Below are 23312 nucleotides of genomic sequence, written 5' to 3'. Positions count from 1 at the left end.
ATCGCTCAAGGTCAAAGTGCAACCCCTCACTTTCTTCATTATTGGTCACCACTGAGTCGTCCCTTTGTAACTGCATCCTTGGTACAGCCTTAACCTGGAGAAAGTATTGCCTCACTCAGCAATTTCAACCTGTATTCCAATCAAGTTGGATGAGCAGCGTAGAGTCCACCAGACTGTTGTGGGGCTGGGGTCACGTGTAGGCCAGACCGGGTAAAGGATGCAGCTAGGACGACTGCTCTAATAACTGCTCAAGTCTTCCCTAAAAAAGAACTGAGTGAATCAGATGGGGGTTTTCTTCCACCCCCACCCCACCGACAATGGTTTCACCGTTAGATTCTGAACTCCAGATTTCTGACCAAATTCGAATTCCACCATCTGTCGCGGTGGGAATCGAACTCGGGAGCCACTGGAACTGGGTTGATAGTCCAGTTCATAAAGGCACTCGGCCGTCATTCTTTCAATCCCCTGCAATGCCACATGATCCCGCTGGTGGCTCCGCAGGTGGGAGGAGCAGTTGAAGGCCTCTCCCCTGCGTGGACTCACGGTGCCTCAGCAGGGCAGAGGCCTGGAAAAAGGCCTACCCCCACACTGTGTAGGGGAACGGCCTCTTCCCCCGTGTGGACCCACTGGTGGATCAGCAAGAAGGAAGCCTGGGTAAAGGCCTACCCGCACTCTGGGCAGCTGAAGGGCCTCTTCCCCTGTGTGGACCCGTTGGTGCCTCAACAGGTTGGAGGATTCATGGAATGTCTTTCTGCACTCGGGGCAGCTGAAGGGCCTCTCCCCAGTGTGGACCCACCGGTGCCTCAGCAGGGCAGAGGCCTGGGTAAAGGCCTTCCCGACTCAGGGCAGCTGATTGCCTGCTGTGACTACACTGTGCCTGGATTGTTGACTGGCTGGGAGATTGTGGATTGAGGCTTGACTGACTGAATGTTTGTTTAACCCAGAAGGTGTAGAAGGGAGGGTTCAGAGCTTCAACAGACATCCAGCAGAGCTGAGAACAGACAGACATCCACATGCCTTTTAAATGTTGTAATTGTGCCAGCCTCTACCACTTCCTCTGGCAGTTCGTTCCATACATGCACCACTCTCTGAAGTGGTTGCCCCTCCAATCTCTTAAATCATTCCACTCTCACCTCAAATATATGCCTTCTAGTTTTGGACTGCCATACCCTGGGGAAAAGACCGTGGGGTTTCCCCTCTATCTATGGCCCTTACAAAGGTCTATAAGTTTACCCCTCAGCCTCGGATGCTCCATGGAGAATGCCCCTGACCTATTCTTTTCTGACCCCTTTCAAAGTTTCATAACATCTTTCCTACAGCAGGGAGACCAGAACTAACTGCAGTATTCCAAAAGTGGCTTAACCAACATCCTGGACAGCCACAACATGACCTCCCAACTCATCTACTCAATGCTCTGACCAACAAAGGCTATCCTGTCTACCTGAGAACTATGGAACCTGCACTCCAAGGACTCTTTGTTCTGCAACATTCCCCCTAACTGTGTCAGTCCTGCCTGGATTGCTTGACCAAAATGCAACAACTCACATTTCTCCAAATTAAATTCCATTTACTACTCTTTGGCCCATCCGATCAATTCTAATTTATAGCGAACTCACTTTTCTCTCTCATTCCCTAGAAGCTGAAAATCTCCATCCCACACACACTCCCTCCATTCACACTTTGCTGACCCTAATCCCTGCTGGACCTCATCCTGAAGGGTCTGGTTCATGCTGATTAACAGGCCCGCACTCGGTGGGGCGGGGGGGGGGGGGGTGTCTAATTGAACCATACATAATCTTCAAAGCCCGGACAGAGTGGACATTGCGAAGATGTTTCCATTGGTAGGACAGACTCGGGCCAGAGGGCACAGCCTTAGAGTAAATAGAAGACCTTTTAGAACGGAGAAACTTCTTCAGCCAGAGAGCGGTGAATCTGTAGAATCTATTTCCACAGAAGGCTGTGCAGGCTAGGTCACTGAGGATATTTAAAACTGAGACAGATAGGTTCTTGAGTATCAAGGGGATCAAAGGTTACGGGGAGAATGGGGCAGGTGGGACTAGTTTACTTTGTGAACACAGTCAGCATGGTCTAGTTGGATTGAAGGGTCTGTTTGTGCTCTCTGGCTCTGTAACTGTTCTAAACTGGTCTTGAAACCATTTTCATGCCTTCCTCTTGTTCAAAAATCCAATTAAGATCATGGCTAATCTATTCACCATCTGAGATCCTCCTCCCTGCATTGTCCCAACTACCCTTAATTCCCCTACCATTGCAAAAACCCATCCAATTGTGTCTTGAATATACTTAATGAAGCTGCCTCTACTGCTTCCTGGGGCAGAGAATTCCATCGATACACTACACTCCAGATAAAGCAGTTCCTCCTCATCTCTGTCCTAAATTTACTCCTCCTAATCTTGAGCCTGGTTTCATTCACCAGCAGAAATGACTCAATAAGTAGAGTTTCATCCTCACAGTGCAATGAATTCCCACTTTGCACCAAAACCTCGGATTTACTCACTCACTCAGTTGCTGTCTCACAAATGCAAGATTTCATTGTACCTTCTACTCCCATTAAGGGCAAAACATATTTGAAAACTCCTCAGAAACACTTCTGCTCTCACCAAAGATGATTAGAGTCATACAGCACAGAAACAGACCCTTTGTCCATCCACATTAAGGGCAAAGCATCTTTGAAAGCTGCTCTGAAACTCCAGCCTTCACAATCACACTTCTGCTCTCACTGAAGATGATTAGAGTTATATAGAACCGAATCAGACCCTTTGTCCATCCACACATCATTCCTGATGAAGTGCTCGGGACCGAAATGTCGACTCTCCTGGTCCTCAGATGCTGCCTGACTTACCACCTTTTTCAGCACCACACTTTGACTCTAATCTCCAACATCTGCAGTTCTCACTTTCTCCACATCCCAAAGTATCACCATTTAAACAATACATCTCCTTCCTGCTTTTTTGTTTCATAGCAAAGACTATAACTTTACATTGAGATACTGCATTTGCCACGTGTTTGTAAATTGTGGTCTTCTAGACTTCCGGGAGACTGAGCATAAACTTGGGGAACAGATTGGCGAGGATCACAGCTGGGTCCGCAGAGGCTGACCAGACCTCCCAGTCACCATCGATTTTAATTCCCCTTCCCACTCCCTTTCTGACAAGAACATCATAGGCTTCCTCTATTGCCACAACGAACCAAACCGCAAATTAGGGAACAACACCCCATCTTCCGCCCGGGCAGACTACAGCCTGCAGGACCCAACATCGAGAACTCCAATTTCAAATAACCTCCCTTTCCATCACCCGACTCCCTTCTCAGCCCCATGCCCCTCACTACCACTCCTTCCTGCCACCAACCTGATTTCTTCCACCCAATGATTAATCTGACCGATTCTTCACCTATCCCCACTTTAGCCCCCGGTCCTGGCACCCATCCCCAGTCCTGACGAAGGGTTACACCCGAAATATCGACTTCTACACCTCGTGATGCTGCCTGATTTGCTGTGCCCTTCCAGCCTCCTGTCTGTCTACTTTGCCAATTGAGACACAGACCTCGATCACTTTTCCATAGTCCGTCCCCTCCCTGGGTTCAATCCCTTTCCTTTCAGTTGCTGTAAGTCAACAATTGAATTCCGTAAATAAATAGAAATGGCAAAGGGGGCGAGAAAAGAGAGTGCTGTACTCACAGATCTCAGACAGAGAAAAGAATTTGCAGTCTGGGTGAAGCTCAATGTTGATTCAGAAAGAGGAGCAGGAGTAGCAGCTTCAGAAATTCATGGTCCAACTTCCGCATTCAGATAATGGGGTGGCTCTGATTGGCAGGAGGACCAGTTTTGTTTTGGTCCTCCACGGTTCCCTATTGGACCATCAAAGGAAGGTCGCGCGCCATTTTTTGCGGAAAGCGATGAGCATGCCCAGTGTTCAGCTGACACCGGTGGGCATGTGCACTGCGTTGCTGACACCGGGAAACATGCGCAGTATGCTCACTAGGGATGCTGGTGTTCCTGTCAGATTTTAAGAGTCCAAATGCCAATACGACAAAAAAGGGGTCGAGCTACAATTTGTTTTTCCCTGTGATTCGACATTGTATTGTTTTTGCATTCTGTCTGGCTGCTCAACTTTTGTATGTCTTTTCCCCACGTTGCGCGAGTCCAGAACTGGAGGGCATGGGTTTAGGGTGAGAGGGGTAAGATTTCTGAGGGGCAACCTTTTTGCACAGAACGCTGGTGGGGGTCAGCCAGAGGAAGTGGTGGAGGCCAGTACAATGATAATATTTAAAATGCATCTGGATGGGGATATGAATAGGACAGATTCAGAGGGATAAGGGGCCAAATGCTGGCAAATGGGTCACTAGATTAATTTAGGATATCTGGTCGGCATAGACCGAAGGGTATGTTTCTGTGCTCTGTGACGCTATTTCTAGATAGTTGGAACCAACTTCACAAGACTAGGACTAGGCCATTCACCCCTTACATTCAAGATCAGAGTGGTGTTGGAAATCACAGCAGGTCAGGCAGCATCCAAGGAGCAGGAAAATCGATGTTTCAGGCAAAAGCCTCGAATGCTGCTTGACCGGCTGTGCTTTTCCAGCACCACTCTAATCTTGACTCTAATCTCCTGCATCTGCAGTGCTCATTTTCGCCCATTCACCCCTTCCAGCCTGTCCTGAGCGGTGGCCTGACTGCGTTTACTTCAGTGAAAGAATCAGACAGATTTCAGCAGCTCTTTTAAAAAACTTGAACACGCTTTCTGGCTTTAACGATGTTTCTGAAGATATCATTTTAGGTTTAGGGTGTAGGTTTGATATCCAGACGTTTCATCACCTGGCTAGGTAACATCTTCAGTGGCGACGCCAAGTTAAGCGAAGCTGTTGTCTCCTGCTTTCTATTTATTTATTTCTCCTGGATGGGGTTCCTGGGGTTTGTGGTGATGTCATTTCCTGTTCGTTTTCTGAGAGGCTGATAGATGGTATCTCAGTCTATGTGTTTGGTTATGGCGTTGAGGTTGGAGTGCCAGGCCTCTAGGAATTCTCTGGCAAGTCTTTGCTTAGCCTGCCCCAGGATAGATGTGTTGTCCCAGTCGAAATGATGTTTTTTTTCATCCATGTGGAGGGCTACGAGGCCTGGCACTCCAAGCACAACACCATAAACAAACACATAGATCTACATGCCATCTATCAACCCCTCAGAAAACGAACGGGAAATGACATCACCACATATCCCAGGAACCCCATCCAGGAGAAAGATATAAATAGAAAGCAGGACACACAGCTTCGCTTCACTTGGAGGTCGCCACTGATGATGTTACCTAGCCAGGTGATGAAACATCTGGATATCAAACCTACAGCCCAGCGAGCAAACCTACACCCTAAACCTCAACCTGAGCTACAAACCTTGCAAAAATCATTTTAGGTATTCTCAATTTTGAAGATCAGCCATTTATCACCCCTCCCAACTCCCAGGTAGAGGCATTACTATCCCTTATCTCTCTCTCTCTCTCTCTCTCTCTCTCTCTCTCTCTCTCTCTCTCTGTTCTTTGAAGGGCTTGATACAGCGGTCAAAGATGGTTCGAGGCTTGAGAAAGGACGGGTGTGGTGGAGGCTGGGGAGAATAGAGACCAAAAGGATGGGGGACAGAGAGAGAGAGAAAATGGCAGTCAGAGGGTGGGGGTAGAGAGAGAGAATGAGTGGGGTTGATAGAGAGATTGAGTGGGGAAGAGAGAGTGGGCGTGGCGGAGAGGTGGGGAAGGGCAGGGTGTTACTAGGCACACAGAAACACAAGATGGCTACTGAGCCATCAGTTGGCCAACTTGACACACAAGATAGCCGCTGGATCACAATATGGAGAGAAACAGCAGAGCAGATACAGACACTGCCTGGGGCCACCAGAATGCCAGCACAATCGACTCACAACCCAGGTGATTAGTTTAAGGCGGGTGGGGGAGAGAATACACATGAGTAATGAACACTGCCCGCCGAAGTGTCTGGGTCCAGCCAACACCTCTTATAGAAGTGTCAGCGGAGCAGGTAAGGGCTGTTTGGCAGGGGCTGCTTGAAGGCTCGGTGACGTTTGTTTAACGGTTTAAATTTGAAAGTTTTTTTTTAAAAAGCGCGAAGCGGATCTGGAAGTTGGTGTAGCGTAAGCTTACCTGGGTAGGTTTCTTTCCCTATAAAAGCACGCAGGAGAGGAACCCGAGGCACTACAGAGGTGCCTAACCTAATAATAAGAACCGTTGTGGTAAGTAGGTAAGTGCTGCATTTTGCTTGTTCTATTCTTGGACCTAGTTTGTTTTTAAAAGGTTACTTTTAGAGGGATGGCAGTGAAGGCAGTGCAATGTTCCTCTTGCAACATGTTTGAGGTGAGGGATGCCATGGTCGTCCCTGCTGATTACTCTTGCAGGAAGTGCACCCATCTCCACCTCCTCGAAGACCATGTTAGGGAACTGGAGCTGGAGTTGGATGAACTTAGGATCATTCGGGAGGCAGAGGGGGTCATAGATCAGAGCTTTAGGGAAGTAGTAACTCCAAAGATTGCAAACAGATGGGTGACAGTGAGGGGGACTGCGAAGAAGCAGCCTGTGCAGGGACCCCTGCGGCCGTTACCCTCAAGAACAAGTATACCATTTTGGATACTTGTGGGGGGGACGACTTACCAGGGGTAAGCAATGGGGTTCAGGCCTCTGGCATGGAGCCTATCCCCGTTGCTCAGAAGGGAAGGGTGGAGAAGAGCAGAGCAATAGTTCGGGGCACAGATAGGCGGTTCTGTGGGGGCGAGAGAGACTCACGTTTGGTATGTTGCCTCCCAGGTGCAAGGGCACGTGACGTCTCTGATCGTGTTTTCCGGATCCTTAAGGGGGAGGGGGAGCAGCCTGAAGTCGTGGTCCACATTGGCACAAACGACATAGGTAGGAAGAGGGTTGAGGATGTTAGGCAGGCTTTCAGGGAGCTAGGTTGGAAGCTCAGAGTTAGAACAAACAGAGTTGTTGTCTCTGGTTTGTTACCCGTGCCACGTGATAGAGAGTCGAGGAATAAGGAGAGAGAACAGTTAAATGCGTGGCTACAGGGATTGTGCAGGAGGGAGGGATTCCGGTATCTGGATAACTGGGGTTCTTTCTGGGGAAGGTGGGACCTCTATAAACAGGATGGTCTACACCTGAACCTGAGGGGCACCAGTATCCTTGGGGGAAGGTTTGCTAGTGCTCTTCAGGGGGGTTTAAACTAATTCTACAGGGGCATGGGAACCTAGACTGTAGCTTTCGGGTGCAGGACCTGGAGTGTAGGGAGGTTAGGAACATGGCATCAATCTCAAAGGAGGGTGCCTGTAAACAGGAAAGTGGCTTGAAGTGTGTATACTTCAATGCAAGAAGTATATGAAATAAGGTAGGTGAACTTGCAGCATGGATTGGTACCTGGGATTTCGATGTTGTGGCTATTACGGAGACATGGGTAGAACAGGGACAGGATTGGCTGTTGCAGGTTCCAGGGTTTAAATGTTTTAGTAGGGTCAGAGGTGGGGGTAAAAGAGGGGGAGGTGTGGCATTGCTTGTCAAAGATAGTATTACAGCGGTGGAAAGGACGATGGATGAAGACTCGCCATCTGAGGTAGTTTGGGCTGAGGTTAGGAATAGGAAAGGTGAGGTCACCCTGTTAGGAGTTTTCTACAGGCCTCCTAATAGTCCTAGAGACGTAGAAGAAAGGATTGATTCAGGAGAAGAGTGAAAGTAATAGGGTGGTTGTTATGGGGGACTTTAACTTTCCAGATATTGACTGGGAAAGCTGTAGCTCGAGTTCCTTAGATGGGTCGGTGTTTGTCCAATGTGTGCAGGAGGGTTTCCTGACACAATATGTAGACAGGCCAACAAGAGGTGAGGCCATACTGGATTTGGTTCTGGGTAACGAACCAGGCCAGGTGTTAGAATTGGAGGTAGGTGAGCACTTTGGGGACAGTGACCACAATTCGGTGACTTTTACTCTAGTGATGGAGAGGGATAAGTGTGCACTGCAGGGCACGAGTTATAGCTGAGGGCAGAGAAATTATGATATGGTGAGGCACGACTTAGGATGCGTTGCTTGGAAAAGTAGGCTTCAAGGGAAGGGCGCAATTGATATGTGGAGCTTGTTCAAGGAGCAACTATTGAGTGTTCTTGATAAGTATGTACCTGTCAGGCAGAGAGGAAAGGGTCGTGTGAGGGAACCGTGGTTTAATAAGGAATTGGAATCCCTTGTTAAAGGGAAGAGGGCGGCCTATGTAAAGATGAGGTGTGAAGGTTCAATTGGGGCGATTGATAGTTATAAGGTAGCCAGGAAGGATCTGAAGAGAGAGCTAAAAGCAGCAAGGAGGGGACATGAAAAGTTCTTAGTTGGTAGGATCAGGGAAAACCCAAAGGCTTTCTATAGGTATGTCAGGAATAAAAGAATGACTAGAGTAGGAATAGGTCCAGTCAAGGATAGTAGTGGGAAGTTGCGTGTGGAGGCTGAAGAGATTGGGGAAGACACTGAATGAATACTTTTCGTCAGTATTCACTCAGGAACAGGACATTATTGCCGATGTGAATACTGAGTCACAATTTATTAGAATGGATGGCTTTGAGGTATGTAGGAAAGAGGTGTTGGAAATCCTGGAAAGGGTGAAAATAGATAAGTCCCCTGGGCCTGATGGCATTTATCCTAGGATTCTCTGGGAAGCAAGGGAGGAGATTGCAGAGCCATTGGCCTTGATTTTTATGTCCTCAGTGTCTACAGGAATAGTGCCAGAAGACTGGAGGATAGCAAATGTGGTTCCCTTGTTCAAGAAGGGGAGTAGGGATAACCCAATAACTATAGGCCGGCGAGTCTCACTTCTGTTGTGGGCAAAAGTCTTAGAGAGAATTGTAAGGGATAGGATTTATGAACATCTGGATAGGAATAATGTGATCAAGGATAGTCAGCATGGTTTTGTGAAGGGTAGGTCGTGCCTCACAAACCTTATTGAATTCTTTGAGAAGGTGAATAAGGAGGTGGACGAGGCTAAAGCGGTAGATGTGGTGTATATGGATTTTAGTAAGGTGTTTGATAAGGTTCCCCATGCTAGGCTACTGCAAAAAAATACGGAGGTATGGCATTGAGGGTGAGTTGGAGGTTTGGATTAGGAATTGGTTGGCTGGAAGAAGACAGAGGGTAGTAGTTGATGGAAAAGGTTCATCTTGGAGTGCAGTTACTAGCGGTGTTCCGCAAGGATCTGTTTTGGGACCATTGCTGTTTGTCATTTTTATAAATGACCTGGAGGAGGGGCTAGAAGGTTGGGTGAGCAAGTTTGCGGATGATACGAAAGTCGGTGGAGTTGTTCACAGTGAGGAAGGATGTGGCAGGTTACAGCGGGATATCGATAAGCTGCAGAGCTGGGAAGAAAAGTGGCAAATGGAGTTCAATGTAGGTAAGTGTGAAGTGATTCACTTTGGTAAGAGTAACAAGAAGATGGGGTACTGGGCTAATGGTTGGATACTTGGTAGTGTGGATGAGCAGAGGGATCTAGGTGTCCATGTACACAGATCTCTGAAAGTTGCCATCCAGGTAAATAGTGCTGTGAAGAAGGCATATGGCGTACTGGCTTTTATTGGTAGAGGAATTGAGTTCCGGAGTCCTGAGGTCATGTTGCAGATGTATAAGACTCTGGTGCGGCCGCATCTGGAGTATTGTGTGCAGTTTTGGTCGCCATACTATAGGAAGGATGTGGAGGCACTGGAACGGGTGCAAAGGTGGTTTACCAGGATGTTGCCTGGTATGGTAGGAAGTTCGTATGAGGAAAGGCTGAGGCACTTGGGGCTGTTTTCATTGGAGAAAAGAAGGTTTCGGAGTGACTTGATAGAGATGTAGAAGATGATTGGGGTTTAGATAGGGTTGACCATGAGAATCTTTTTCCACGTATGGAGTCAGCTATTACGAGGGGGCATAGCTTTAAATTAAGGGGTGGTAGGTATAGGACAGGGTAGACTCTTTACTCAGCGAGTCGTGGGTTCATGGAATGCCCTGCCAGTAGCAGTGGTGGACTCTCCCTCTTTATGGGCATTTAAACGGGCATTGGATAGGCATATGGAGGATAGTGGGCTAATGTAGGTTAGGTGGGCTTGGATCGGCGCAACATCGAGGGCCAAAGGGCCTGTACTGCGCTGTATTTTTCTATGTTCAATGTCTTTGGGATGGATCCAAAACTTACTTCGTTAATGATTGAAAATACTTTGACCTCTGGAACTGCCTGCCAGAGAGTGTGTTGGAGTCAGATTCAATTATGGATCATTAAACTGAAAAGGAAAGCAAGGTACTGTCGTGGATGTCAGAATATGAGTTTCCTGATTGGGACTGTTCACTTGCTCCTGTTACTATTTCAGGTTGCTAACTTTTCGTTAGCATCCTGCACATGTTGGGAATTTTTCTCCTTTCTAGTATCTCAGTGACAAATCTAGTTTATGAATTGTTCCTATGATATCTCATGAGCGGGTTTATGATATTCACAGTGTTATGGGTCACAGTGTGTCCAAGTGAGGAAAAACAAACTGTTCATCTTAAATATTTGATTTTAAACAATGGAAATAAAATTCATGTTTGGTCAACACAACTTGCTGTGTAGTAAGATCATCAGAAATAGGAATGGGAGTAAGTAATTGACCGTCTTTCATTTATCTAAATTCTCTTTCCTGCACTTGTTTTTTCATGACTTCATCTGCTGCAGTGACTACACTCCAAAAGCTTGTGATTTCAACATAAGAGCATAAGAACTAAGAGCAAGAGTCGGCCTTCCGGCCCTTCGAGTCTGCTCCACCACTCAATAAGATCATGACTAATCTTTTTGTGGACTATGCTGCACTTACCTGCGTTTTCACCATATCCCTTAATTCTTTTATTTTTCAAAAACGTATCTACTGCTTCTAGTGATTGCTGAAGTAATGTCAAATACTTCCCTGGGCAAGGAATTCCATAGATTAACAACCCTCTGGGTGAAGAAGTTTCTGCTCAGTTCAGTTTTAAACCTGCTTCCTCTAATCTTGAGGCCATGCGCTCTTATCCCAGTCTCACCTACCAATGCAACATCCTATTTCTACTTCTTTCATAATTTAATATATTTCTGTAAGATCCCCTCCAAACAAACCTGCTGGACTATAACCTGGTGTCATGTGACTGATGACGAAAACATTTGTTGTTCCGCATCCTCATAGCAGTGGGATTTCAGGGCTCGAAGATAGGGACACTACCACTGCGCCATAAAAAACCTCTGCAGCAAATAGGTCCTCTTCTAGTGAATGAATGGGGAGAGGTTTCTTCTCAACATGGGATACAAATATTATACCCTCAGAGCCCATTACACAAAAATGAGCCCTCTTCGATTGAATGAATGGATGCGGAGGTGCCAGAGTTGAATTGGTTGATAACGTTAAAAATCACATCTTCCCCCTGAATATGTGACACTACCGCTTTCGCCCCAGAGCCCGTTGCAGTAAATTGGGTCATCTGCTGTTGAATGAATGAACGGGAATGAAAAGGGTGGATACACTGACGTGATTGTGAAATTCTCCACCAATCCCAAAGCTTGTGGTCGGTACCGACTAATCGGAGAGAGATATTGCAGAGGGTGGGACCAACACGACGCTCAAAGCCAGCCGCCATTGGTCAGGTGGAGTAAGGTGCGCTCTGATTGGAGGGGACGCGAATGACGCGCGTCACTGAAGGAGGAGACGGAATGAAGAAGAAAAACAAAGATGGCGGCGCGAGGCTGCGGTTTTCTCATCGACTCAGCGGGCGGTTTCTGACGGAGGGAGGGGGCAGACAGGCATCGTTTACCTCAGAAAATACCTTTAAAATACATTTCAAATGAAAGCCAGAACTTTTCAAACAAAAGTTGTGAAGAAAAGGAGACAGTCCCCGGTGGCGTTTATTGTTTATTTTTGTATAATTCCCGGGGCCCGGGAAGGGGGAGGTGACAGTTATCGGGTGAACGAGAAAACAAATTAAAAATGTCGGCGGTGGAAGAGAGAGAGTCGGCGCCCCCGGCTTCTTCGGCGGCGGCCGGAGCCCAGGAGCTCAACAACCCCCCGGAGCTGGAGGAAGGTCCGAGCTCCAAGAAGCGGGGGGTCCGGCTGGAGGCTGGATTTGCTCAAGGCTTGTATCTATTAACTTATTTAAATGGTACCTACTGTATGGGGCTATGGTTTACATTAAAACCGGAGGATCATGTCAGAGTGTTTGTTTATATTGAGCAGTTGTAGTTGGTAAAATACACTCCCTGGAGGAGCACCTTCAGTGATGCTGCATTTCTTGCCTTCTGCCCTTCCCCCATTTGTTATCTCTCATCTTGATTTTACTTTTTCTTTGGTCAAATTTAATTTCATATTAATGAGAGTTGGTGTTCACTGTGTGTTATTAATTTGTTTGTTGAATTACTGTAAGAAAAAAATTAATGATGTCATGTCATTTCTGATGTCAGAGTTTGACATTGAATGTGCAGATGTGAATACCAATAAGTTGTGAAAATAAATCAAGAACTTGTGGTTCTAAAAAAAAAGCAGTTCACTGATATTAATGGCATTGTCTCATTTGAGGATGATGATTTGAGTCTGACCAACAAACCGTTTCATGTAGTCACCCAATTTAATTAAAATTTTCTTTAACTTAATTAAAGAAAATAACCCTGGCAGGCTAAAATTTGTACAATTTGTTTATAAGATTTATTTATATGTCCCTTGCTCTCGATGTGGTCTCTGCCACATTGGGGAGACTGGACGCCAACTTGCAGAACATTTCAGGGAACAGCTCTGGGACGCCAAAACGAAACGACCCCACCGCCTTGTGGCTGAACGCTTTAACTCCCCCTCCCAATCCGTCAAGGACACGCAAGTACTCTGGTGCCTTCCCCTCCAAGCTCATGCTACCTGACGCTTGGAGGAAGAACATCTTGTCTTCTGCCTTGGGACCCACCAACTACATAGGAGCAATGTAGATTTCACCAGTTTCCTTATTTCCCCTCCCCTCCCCCCACACCACACACCTTGTCCCAGATCCAGAGTTGAAAAATGTGGTGCTGGAAAAATGCCTCGAGGCCATGCCTCTAGGAATTCCCTGGCTGTTCTCTGGCATGGCACTCATCCACAGATTCTATCAACAAACACATTGACCTGGACCCAATATACCGGCCACTGCAGCAGACAGTTGGAACTGACAACCGGAAGCGGCAGAGACAAACCACTATAAATGCTGGAGGAAACATCACAGAAGCGCTTCACAAGAGGCTCCCAAGCACTGAGGATATCACCTAGACAGGAGATGAAACGTCTGCAACAAAAATTCCCAGCTCGGCGAACAGAACCACAACAATGAGCACCCGAGCTACAACTCTTCTCTCAAACTTTGAATTGAGCAGAGGAGTTGGGACATCCTGTTGCAACTGTCACACGAGCCACACAACACAAGGCGTGGTCCTTCTCTGACTTACCATCCCTTGGAATATCGGGGGGAAGACACCCCTTTAATTGTAACATTCAGGAAATATGCCTTATTTCAACAAAAATGTGCTGTGCTCACAGATGTTTGGACAGAGAAAGGGAGTTGCAGTCTGGAGTGAAGCTCAACCTTCATTCAGAAAGAGAGGAGCAGCAGTAGCTTCAGAAGCTCACCGTCCAACTTGCGCATTCAGACAATAGGGGGGCTCTTCTGGGCAAAATCTGGAAATGAAGCAATGTCTCCCCCTTTCCATTCCTTATCCTGGGAGGGAGAGAGAAAGGGGGAAGCACTGTTCACTTGCAACAACGGGAGGCAGTATGAATACAAGCAGGGAGCAGACTCTGCAAAAGTCAGTTTCAGTCGGCTTCTTCTGAAATATTGTGTGCAATCCTGGTCTCCCTCCTATAGGCAGGATGTTGTGAAACTTGAAAGGATTCAGAGAAGAGTCACAAGGCTGTTGCCAGGGTAGGAGGGTTTGAACCACAAGGAAAGGCTGAATAAGATGGGGCTGTTTTCCCTCGAGCATCGCAGGCTGAGTGTGTGTTTTTTAAAGAGGTTTATAAAAACTTGAGTGTGGATGGGGTGAATAGACAAGGTCTTTTCCCTGGGATAGGGGGAGTGCGGAACTAGAGGGCATAGGTTTAGGGCGAGAGGGGGAAAATTTAAAAGGGACCTTGCAGTCAACCTTTTTTTTGCAGAGGGTGAAGCGTGTATGGAATGAGCTGCGGAGGAAGTGGTGGAGGCATCTGGATGGTTATATGCAAAGGAAGGGTTTAGAGGGATATGGACCAAGTGATGGCAAATGGAACTAGACTAATTTTGGATATCCGGTCGGCATGGACAAGTTAGATTGAAGGATCTGTTTCTGTGCTTTATGTCTCTGACTGTATGACTGGTGAAAAGCGTTGGCATACGTCGAAACATTTATGCAACAGAAAATTATAAGAGGGTAAAGATAAGCCTCACGTCATTGATCCATGAATCCCGGTGTAGTATGGATGTATTTCCAGTAATAGAGTCAGTATGGCATGGAAGGAGTCCAAAACGACGGCTTCTTTTACAAAAAGTCACACTTAAAACTTAAATCTGAGTCTTCTGGAAATGTAAGACAACCGTGCGTTAATATAAGACAGATAAGTCTGGGGTATATGTGACATATTTAATGGAATGTTTATGGCTCTAAAAGCCTGATTTGCAGTTGTTTCTGGGCTCATAATATTGCACTGCAGCATATTGTATATCTTCAGTAAGAACGTCAATACCGCATGATAGATGTCCATTCAGCAACTTGAGTGAACTCTTCCTGGAGTATGCAATCCACCACATTACCCTGCTGTATACATTTACGTATAGATCAGCACAAAGATCTTGGGTATTAAGAGAGGAAAGAATGATCCACAGAAACTAGAAATGTGTGTTCTGATTTTCTATTGTGGACTGACAGCGATGACCTTTGCAATCTCTTTCCACAGGAATATTACAAGAGAAGAATTTGGAGGCAGAAATCTCAGACCAAACATCACATCGAAGTCTGACAATCGCTTGATTCACCAGGACTTGGATATAGATGGCCTTGAAAACAAAGGGGAGAAGGTCTGTCTGCTTTGTTAGGTTTTAAATGTCAGTGTGACTGGAAACTCACAGAGTCTTACATACCCACACACAAGAGTAGTGACTGGAACATGTTTTACAGAGTTCTCCAATTATCAGAGGGTTCACCAGTAACACCACACCTATGCTGTAAGTGTGAGCGAGTTTCAACTGATTGTTGAACCTGGAGAAATACGAGGACACCTGCACCATGGAGAAATCATGAAAATGCAGGGAGTGTAGGAACGGTTTCCCTTCCCCGCCTGCCCGATATTCATCAGCATTTATATACCGGGCCATTCACCTGCATTCAGCACAGGAAAGGCTTCACTCAGTCGCATCACCTCCTGGTCCACATTGGGGAGAAACTGCTCATCTGCCCTGTATGCTGAAGCAGATGAAGGACTTTTTTTTTTATCCTGGATGGAGCATACTGCAGGTATACCTGAAATAGATACATTTGTCTCTATCCCATTGAGTCTCCAGCACAGAGCCAGTCTGGGCTGCTCAATTGGTGTCTCAGTGTTTATTCTGCACCTGAGCCTACATCCACCCCTCTTCATTGCTCCCCCATCTCCCCTCCATCAGCATAAAGATATCCCCCACTTTTCGAAAGTTCACTTTACACTACTTCACTTTAACAAAAGACCTACATTAATACCTGTTCTCACAAACCGAAAGAAATCCGAAGAGGATTGTCGCTTTTACAAAGAAAGGCATAATATAAATTAATTCATGGTAATTGCTTCTTCGCTTTAGGCCATTTCGGCTTATGAAAGGAACACTCTACTTTCAAATAGTGGGGGAAAGCTGTATCAATACAATACAGCACAGTCACAGGCCCTTCTCACTTGCTTTAGGCACATAGACCCCCTCAAGCCTGTGCTACTTCTTAATTCTTACTTAGACCTGCAATTTATTGCCCATGTGTGGCTTCTGTTCCTCTATTCACCTCCCCTTCATGCGTCTATCAAGATACACCTTAAACGTTGTTAAGGTGCCTGCTTCCATTACCTCCACTGGCAGTGCGTTCCAGAAACCAACCATCCCTCTGTGTTAATTCCCCACCCCCACCACTTTCCCCCCAAACAGTCCTTGAACCTCTTTTAGTTGAACTTTCTACTTTGGAGGGAAAAAAACACCTCTGACTATCATAGAATCCCTCCAGCGTGGAAACAGACCATTTAGCCCAACAAGACAACACTGGCCCTCTAAAGATTAACACATAGAGACTCGTTTTCTGACCCCCATTATCTACATTTACTCCTGACTAATGCACCGAACTTTCACATCCCTGAACATTGGGGCAATTTACACACAGACAATCCAACTTATCCTGCCTCTCCCTGGACGCTATGGGTAATTTAGCATCGCCAATCCACCCTAACCTATACAAGTTTGGATTGTAGGAGGAAGCCCGAGCACCCGGAGGAAGCCCACACAGACACGGGAGGTGGGGTGCAGGGACAATGTGCCAACTCCACACAGATAGTTGCCTGAGACTAAAATCGAACGCAGGTCTCTGGCACTGTGAGGCATCAGTGCGAACCACTGAGCTACCCTGCCACCCCTGTCCAGCCAATCAGTGTATCTCAGCATTTTGTCGAGGTCTCCTCTCAGCCTCTGTTTTTCCAAAGAAAATAATCCAGGTTTATGCCTCCTCTGCTCATAACGAGAGCCCTCCAGACTAGGCAATGTCCTGGTGAACCTTGCCTGTACCCTCTACCAGAGCACCCACATCCTTCCAGTAGCACCGTGACCAGAACTACACACTATATTCTGAATGTGGCCATAATAAACAGCTGTAACGTAACTCTTACACTCAAGGAAGTGTGCTGTGTGCTTTCTTGACCACCGTGCCCACCTGCATTACCACTTCCACGGATCTATATGCCCAGATCTCTCTGTATGCCAGTGCTCCTATGTGTTCTGCCATTTATAATACAATTCTTATATTTCCTTCATCTCTATCGAGCTTCACCTTAACTGTCTTTCTCTCTTCATCTCTTTTTCCCCCCTTCTCATCCCTCCACACATCAGCATATCATAAGACCATAGCAGCAGAAATTAGGCCATTCAGCCCATTGAGTCTGCTTCGCCATTCAATTATGGCTGATAAGTTTCTCAACCCCATTCTCTCCCTTAACCCTTGATCCTCACGAACCTATCTATCTCCGTCTTAAATATATTCAGTAACCTGGCCTCCGCAGCCTTGTGGCAGTGAATTCCATAGACTCACCACACTCTGGCTGAAGGAGCCTCTCTTCCCTCTGTTCTAAAGGGTCTTCCCTTGACGCGAAGGCTGAGCCCTCAGGTTCTAGTCTGTCCTACCAATGGAAACACCTTCCCAACATCCACACCGTTCATTATTTTGTAGGTTTCAATTAGATCCCCTCTCATCCTTCTGAACTCCATGAAGTATGAACCTAGAGTCCTCTAATGTTCTTCATATGTTAAATTTTTCATTCCTGGACCATTCTTGTGAACCTCCTCTGAACATGTTCTAGGGCCAGTACATCCTTCCTGAGATATGGGGCCCAAATCTACATACAGTACTCTAATTGTGGGCTGACCGGAGCCTTACAGAGCCTCAGAAGTACATCCCTGCATTTATATTCAAGTCTGATCAAAATAAATGCCATCATTGCATTTGCCTCCCCAACTACTGACTCAACCTGTAAGTTTACCTTGGAGAGAATCCTGGAGTAGAACTCCATAGTCCCTTTTCACATCAGATTTCTGAATTTTCTCCCCATAATCCTTCTGTTCCAGAGTAGCAGCAGAGATTTCCAGACACCTCGATTGTTTTCAGGGATACCAAGGGATCTTGGGAATTGCCAGTATCTCAGGAGGAGGCAGAGGGGAATGTGGTGTGGTCCTGTAAACTGCAGAACTTTCCAACTCCCTGAATCAGCAGGAACTCTTTCTGGACCAAGAAACAAAAGGGCCACTGAGAAACTGCTACATCAGGAGGCAGAAATTAGGCCATTCAGCCCATTGAATGGTGGAGCAGACTCAATCAATCTTAAGTATCAAGGGTTACAGAGAGAATTGGGTTGAGAAACGTATCAGCCACGATTGAATAGTGGAGCAGACTCAATGGGCTGAATGGCCTAATTTCTGGTAGTTAACCATCCCTGGGAAGAAGGACGCAAAACAACAAGATGTTTCCTGGGACAGATGAGAGAAGTGTTTAATAAGCTCATGATAAAAGGACAATTAAGTTTGTCTGTGGAAGGAAGGCCCTGACGTAAAGGGGTTTTTTGCAGGAAACGCTGTATCAAACAAACCACTAAACCTCGAGGATAAGAAGGTAAGCTACAGACCGGAGATCTCCAGAAGTATGGGGAGGTGGTGTTAGAATCTAAAGAAGCATCACATCACAGATTTGAAAGCGAGGAATCTCCACCAGAATTCAACCAGAATGATGTCGCAGCTGTACTTGGAAGAAGAATGTTGCACTGAATCCCTGGACACTTCCAGAGTCAGATACTGGTGGGGGAAACTCAGTTAAATTCTGCCATCAATTGTGTGATAGCCAAGTTGTGAGTGAGGTTGAACTTGGTTACATAGAAGAATACAGCGCAGTACAGGCCCTTTGGCCCTCGATGTTGTGCCGATCCAAGCCCCTAACCTACACTAACCCACTATCCTCCATATGCCTATCCAATGCCTGCTTAAATGCCCATAAAGAGGGAGAGTCCACCACTGCTACTGGCAGGGCATTCCATGAACTCACTACTCGCTGAGTAAAGAATCTACCCCTAACATCTGTCCTATACCGACCACCCCTTAATTTAAAGCTATGCCCCCTCATATTAGTTGACTCCATACGTGGAAAAAGGTTCTCATGGTCAACCCTATCTAAACCTCTAATCGTCTTGTACACCTCTATCAAGTCACCCCTAAACCTTCTTTTCTCCAATGAAAACTTGAGGAGTTTTATTTTTGGTTGCTACATACAATAAAGTGTTAGTCATTGTTTCAGCAGTTAATTGTGTGTAGTTTCTGAGTTAAGAGCCAAATTAAGACGATTCACCCACAACCACAGTGAAAGGCTGGGATTCATGTTGACTCCATTGCATTCAGCACGACATTACGTCAATACTTTTATAAAGCAAAGGCTGACAGCCACACCTATCTCAAACAGAAACACCCAGAGGAGCGTGTCACCCAATAATCTGTAAAATTAGCATGAAAAGTGGTGTAACCTGCTCTAGTGATAAGAATAAATCCCCAACACTTTAAAATCAACAATCAGCAATTTATTTATCCAACTCTCACGGTGAACAAATGAACAAAAGTATTAACATACTGGATACAGGCCAGGAGCAGATGGGTGGCACTAGTTTAGTTGGGGATCATGGACTGGTTGGTCTGAAGGGTCTGTTTCCAGGCTGCATGACTCCATAGCACGGAATGAATGGGGATCCATCCCAAAGATGATAAAGGTTTCAAGCACCACCTTCGGCAAATGTGTGGACACCCCTCCAGATAACTGAGGGCAGTGGGACACTGAGGGTCAGTAGATCAGTCAGCCAGCCAGTTCTCTCCAGGAGACTTGTCTCTCAAGAAAGGAAGTGGTTTCCTGCCCCATCAGCCAGATTATCCAGTTTGGATTAGGTCCTATATTTCCAACAAAACAGGTAGACAGGGCAGTGTCTATAACAAATATGTTATTCAACTTGGAAGAGTGCTGAAGACATTTCCAAGGATGTTACCAGGATTCAAGGGTCTGTGTAAAAGGGAGAGGTTGGACAAGCTAAGATATTTTTATTTAGAGGATTAAGAGTCTGAGAGAGGCCCTTAGAGAAGTGAAGAGATCATGAGAGGGTGAATGCACGGGGTTGGGGAAGTGAGGGCTAGAGGGCATCAGTTTAAGGTTAGAGGAAAAAGAATAAAAGGGAATGTGAGGGGCAACATTTCTTTTCACGCAGACGGTGGTACACATATGGAATGAGATGCCAGCGGAAGTGGTTGAGGTGGGTACATTAACAACATTTAAAAGGCATTTGGGCAAATACGTAGATAGGAAAGGTATGGTAGGAAATGGGCCAACTGCAGGGAAATGGGCTTAGTGTTGATGGACAGTTTGGTCAGTGTGGACCATGTTGGGCCGAAGGGCCTGTCTCCTGCTGTAGGACTCTATGATTTGCATCTCTTTGTTGGTCAGACAGTTTTGAGTTTCCAAATGGAACATCTCACAATCAGGCCGAATAAAATCCAATCTCATTCGTCAACTCTGATGCGGAGGTGCTGGTGTTGAATTGGGGTGGACAAGGTCAGAAGTCACACGACACCAGATGAAGTGATGAAGGAGCAGCACTCATGAAAGAGCAATGCTCCTAAAGCTTGTGATTTCAAATAAACTTGTTGCACTGTAACATGGTGTTGTGTCACTTCTGACTTCTTCAACTCAAACTTGATGGGATACTTTGTCCAACTCGGCATATTTTATCAAGATTGCTTGGAGGAATTCTTTTTTTTTAAAGATTAGATTCCCTACAGTATGGAAACAGGTCCTTTCGCCCAACAAGTCCACACTGGCCCTCCGCAGAGTAACCCAGCCATTCCCTATCTCTATTCCTCTACATTTACCCCAACTAATGCACCACACCGACACATCCCTGAACACTATGGGACAATTTAGATGGGCCAATTCATCCTAACCTGCACACCTTTAGACCACGGGAAGGAAACCAGAGCACTCAGAGGTAACCCATACAGACGTGGGGGGTGCAATGTGAAAGCTACACACAGACTGTCTCCCCAAGGGTGGAATTGAACCCAGGTCAGCATCGTGAGGCAGTGGTACTAACCACAGAGTCACCATGCCACCCCTGAGCCACGTAGGTGGGCTTGGTGGGGGTGAGTCCAGCACAAAACACAAAAGCTCGCTGCACCCACTGTCAGAATGGGCAGGAGGTTCAGCCCTGGGGGTGACCCACTGCAGCGTCACTGGTGGAATCTGATTGTTGGATGCACTGGTGCCTCCGCAAGTTGCAGGACAATGTGAACCTCCGCCCGCAGTCGGGGCAGGTAAACGGCCTCCCCCCGGTGTGGACCCATTGATGGGCCAGCAGTTTGGAGGAGTGGGTGAACCCCTTCCCGCACTCGGGGCAGCTGAATGGCCTTTCCCTGGTGTGGACCCGCTGGTGGGACAACAGGTCAGAGGAATTGCTGAAGGCCTTCCCACACTCTGGGCAGCTGAAGGGCCTCTCCCCCGTGTGGACCCGCCGGTGCCTCAGCAGGTTGGAGGAATCGCTGAAGGCCTTCCCGCATTCAGGGCAGCTGAATGGCCTCTCCCCCGTGTGGACCCGCCGGTGCGTCAGCAGATTGGAGGAATTGCTGAAGGCTTTCCCGCACTCATGGCAACTAAAGAGCCTCTCCGCTGCGTGGAATCGCTGGTGGGTCTGGAGGTTGTCCACCCAAGTGAATCCTTTCCCGCACATGGAGCAGTAAAACTTCCTCTCACGAGTGTTTATATGCTGGTGGGCCAGCAGGACACAGGAGCAAGTAAAGCCCTTTGCCCGCTTGGGGCAGGAGAACGGCCTCTTCCCAGTGTGATTGCACTGATGAGCCGCCAGGACAGGTGGGACATGGAAGCCCTTCCCGCAGTCGCCACAACTCCATGGTTTCTCAACAGGGCGTGTTTCCTCGGGTTTCTCCATGGCCGAAGCTTCAGCTGCACACACACGTGTACAACCCTGCCATGAATTCTTCTTTCCAGGCAGTAGAGTTGTTTCAGGCTCCACACTCAGTGCGCTGCAACAGTAGGGTCTTTCAACCAGTGCCCCCGTACTCAAACAGGGACCAAAAAGAAAGCTTTGCTCCTTCTCACAGAATCATAGTTAAAAATTGTTGCGGTCCTGATGGATTGAGTAACTATCAGACATTGATGTGAAAGTGAGGATTGGAGACGCTGGAGAGTCAGAGTCAAAAACTGCATCGCTGGAAAAGGGCAGCACGGCAAGCAGCATCAGAGAAGCAGGAGAATCAACATTTTGGACATAAGCCCTTTATCTGTTGACTTGAAACTTCTGTCTTCAGATAGTCTGTAAGAAAAGATTACAAAAGTCATCACTGCCAGTCCGGTTTTTTTTATAGATATTTTTATTAGAAATTTAACATTTTAACAAGTTTACAAAAATAAACAAAACTCTCAGATATAAACATTGATATACAATTAACTCAAATATACAATAGTCAAAATTTAACAAAAAAAACGAAAAAGAAGAAGAAAAAACAAACAAAACTCAACTATCTACTAATCTAACCTACTACTAACCAGAGTGTATATTTAAGTCTCTTACACGTTCGGAATGTGTTAACATCAGATGTAATAAAACCCGTATTCGTGCGGGATTCCTCCCCCGAGGGGCCCCGGACCAGCCAGGTTTGTAATCTCAATTAAATAAAAGCCCTTGTTAGGATAGCCAAAATATCTGTATTTGTGTAATTCAAAAAGGGCTGCCATATTTTATAAAATAATTCAGTCTTTCGGTGCACCATATTTGTAAGGAAGTCAAGGGGAATACATTCCATAATTAATCTGTGCCAATTTGAAAGTCCAGGGTGGCCCTCAGCCGCCCAGTTCACCAAAATATTTTTCCTTGCACGAAAGAAAGAATAGAAAATAGTCTCTTCCCGTAGGTGTCCAGGGAGGGAAGGTTCAAAAAGCCCAAGAGGAGAGATACAGGGTCCACTTTAATTTCCGTTCCTAAAATTTCTGTCAGGGTACTTGCTACTTTAGTCCAATATCTACGGATCTTATGACAGGTCCATAGGCAATGTATAAGAGTGCCCACCTCTATTTTGCATTGAGGACACATTGGAGATGCTCCTGCCTTAAATTTTGCCAATCGAAACGGTGCTATATGGGCCCTATGAAGTATGTTCAGCTGGATAGCCTGGGTTCTGTTACAGATAGCAATTCTTCTAGCATTTTCCCAAATATCATTCCACGTTTCTATAGAGATTTCTAGTCCCAAATCCTGATCCCATGTTTTAAGCAGATTATCCATATCTCCCGATACTTCATCATGTAGTAAATGATAAATAGTACTGACGGAAGATACCCCCACTGGTCGTAGGACACTACATTCTCTATCTGATTTATAAAGACTATCTAATAACGTGGTCTTCTTCTGTATATAATCTCGAATTTGGAAGTATCAAAAGAGGTCTCCATTAGGTAATCCGAATTTCTGACGCAGCTGTTCAAAAGACATCAGGACCCCATCTTT

At 46.3% G+C, this 23312-nt stretch overlaps 1 protein-coding gene across 1 annotated transcript in view; it reads right to left on the bottom strand.

Annotated features, from left to right (window-relative positions):
- The window catches only part of LOC148143618 (uncharacterized), a 97284-nt gene extending 75766 nt beyond the window's left edge, over positions 1-21518 (bottom strand). Inside the window, exons 1-2 of the mRNA XM_087975247.1 lie at positions 21495-21518; positions 21058-21431 (exon numbers count right to left, since the gene is read on the bottom strand). Of these exons, the coding sequence (XP_087831373.1) occupies positions 21058-21431; positions 21495-21518 (398 nt within the window). The remainder of the gene's footprint in view (positions 1-21057; positions 21432-21494) is intronic.
- Between the last annotated feature and the right edge of the window lie 1794 nt (positions 21519-23312).

This window comes from Chiloscyllium plagiosum, unplaced genomic scaffold (genome assembly GCF_037043375.1).
Source record: "Chiloscyllium plagiosum isolate Xiang-an unplaced genomic scaffold, Cpla_swu_hap1 HiC_scaffold_27, whole genome shotgun sequence".
NCBI lineage: Eukaryota > Metazoa > Chordata > Chondrichthyes > Orectolobiformes > Hemiscylliidae > Chiloscyllium > Chiloscyllium plagiosum.
The sequence above is the reverse complement of the archived record's forward strand: the minus strand, read 5'-3'. Positions and strand labels throughout refer to the sequence as shown.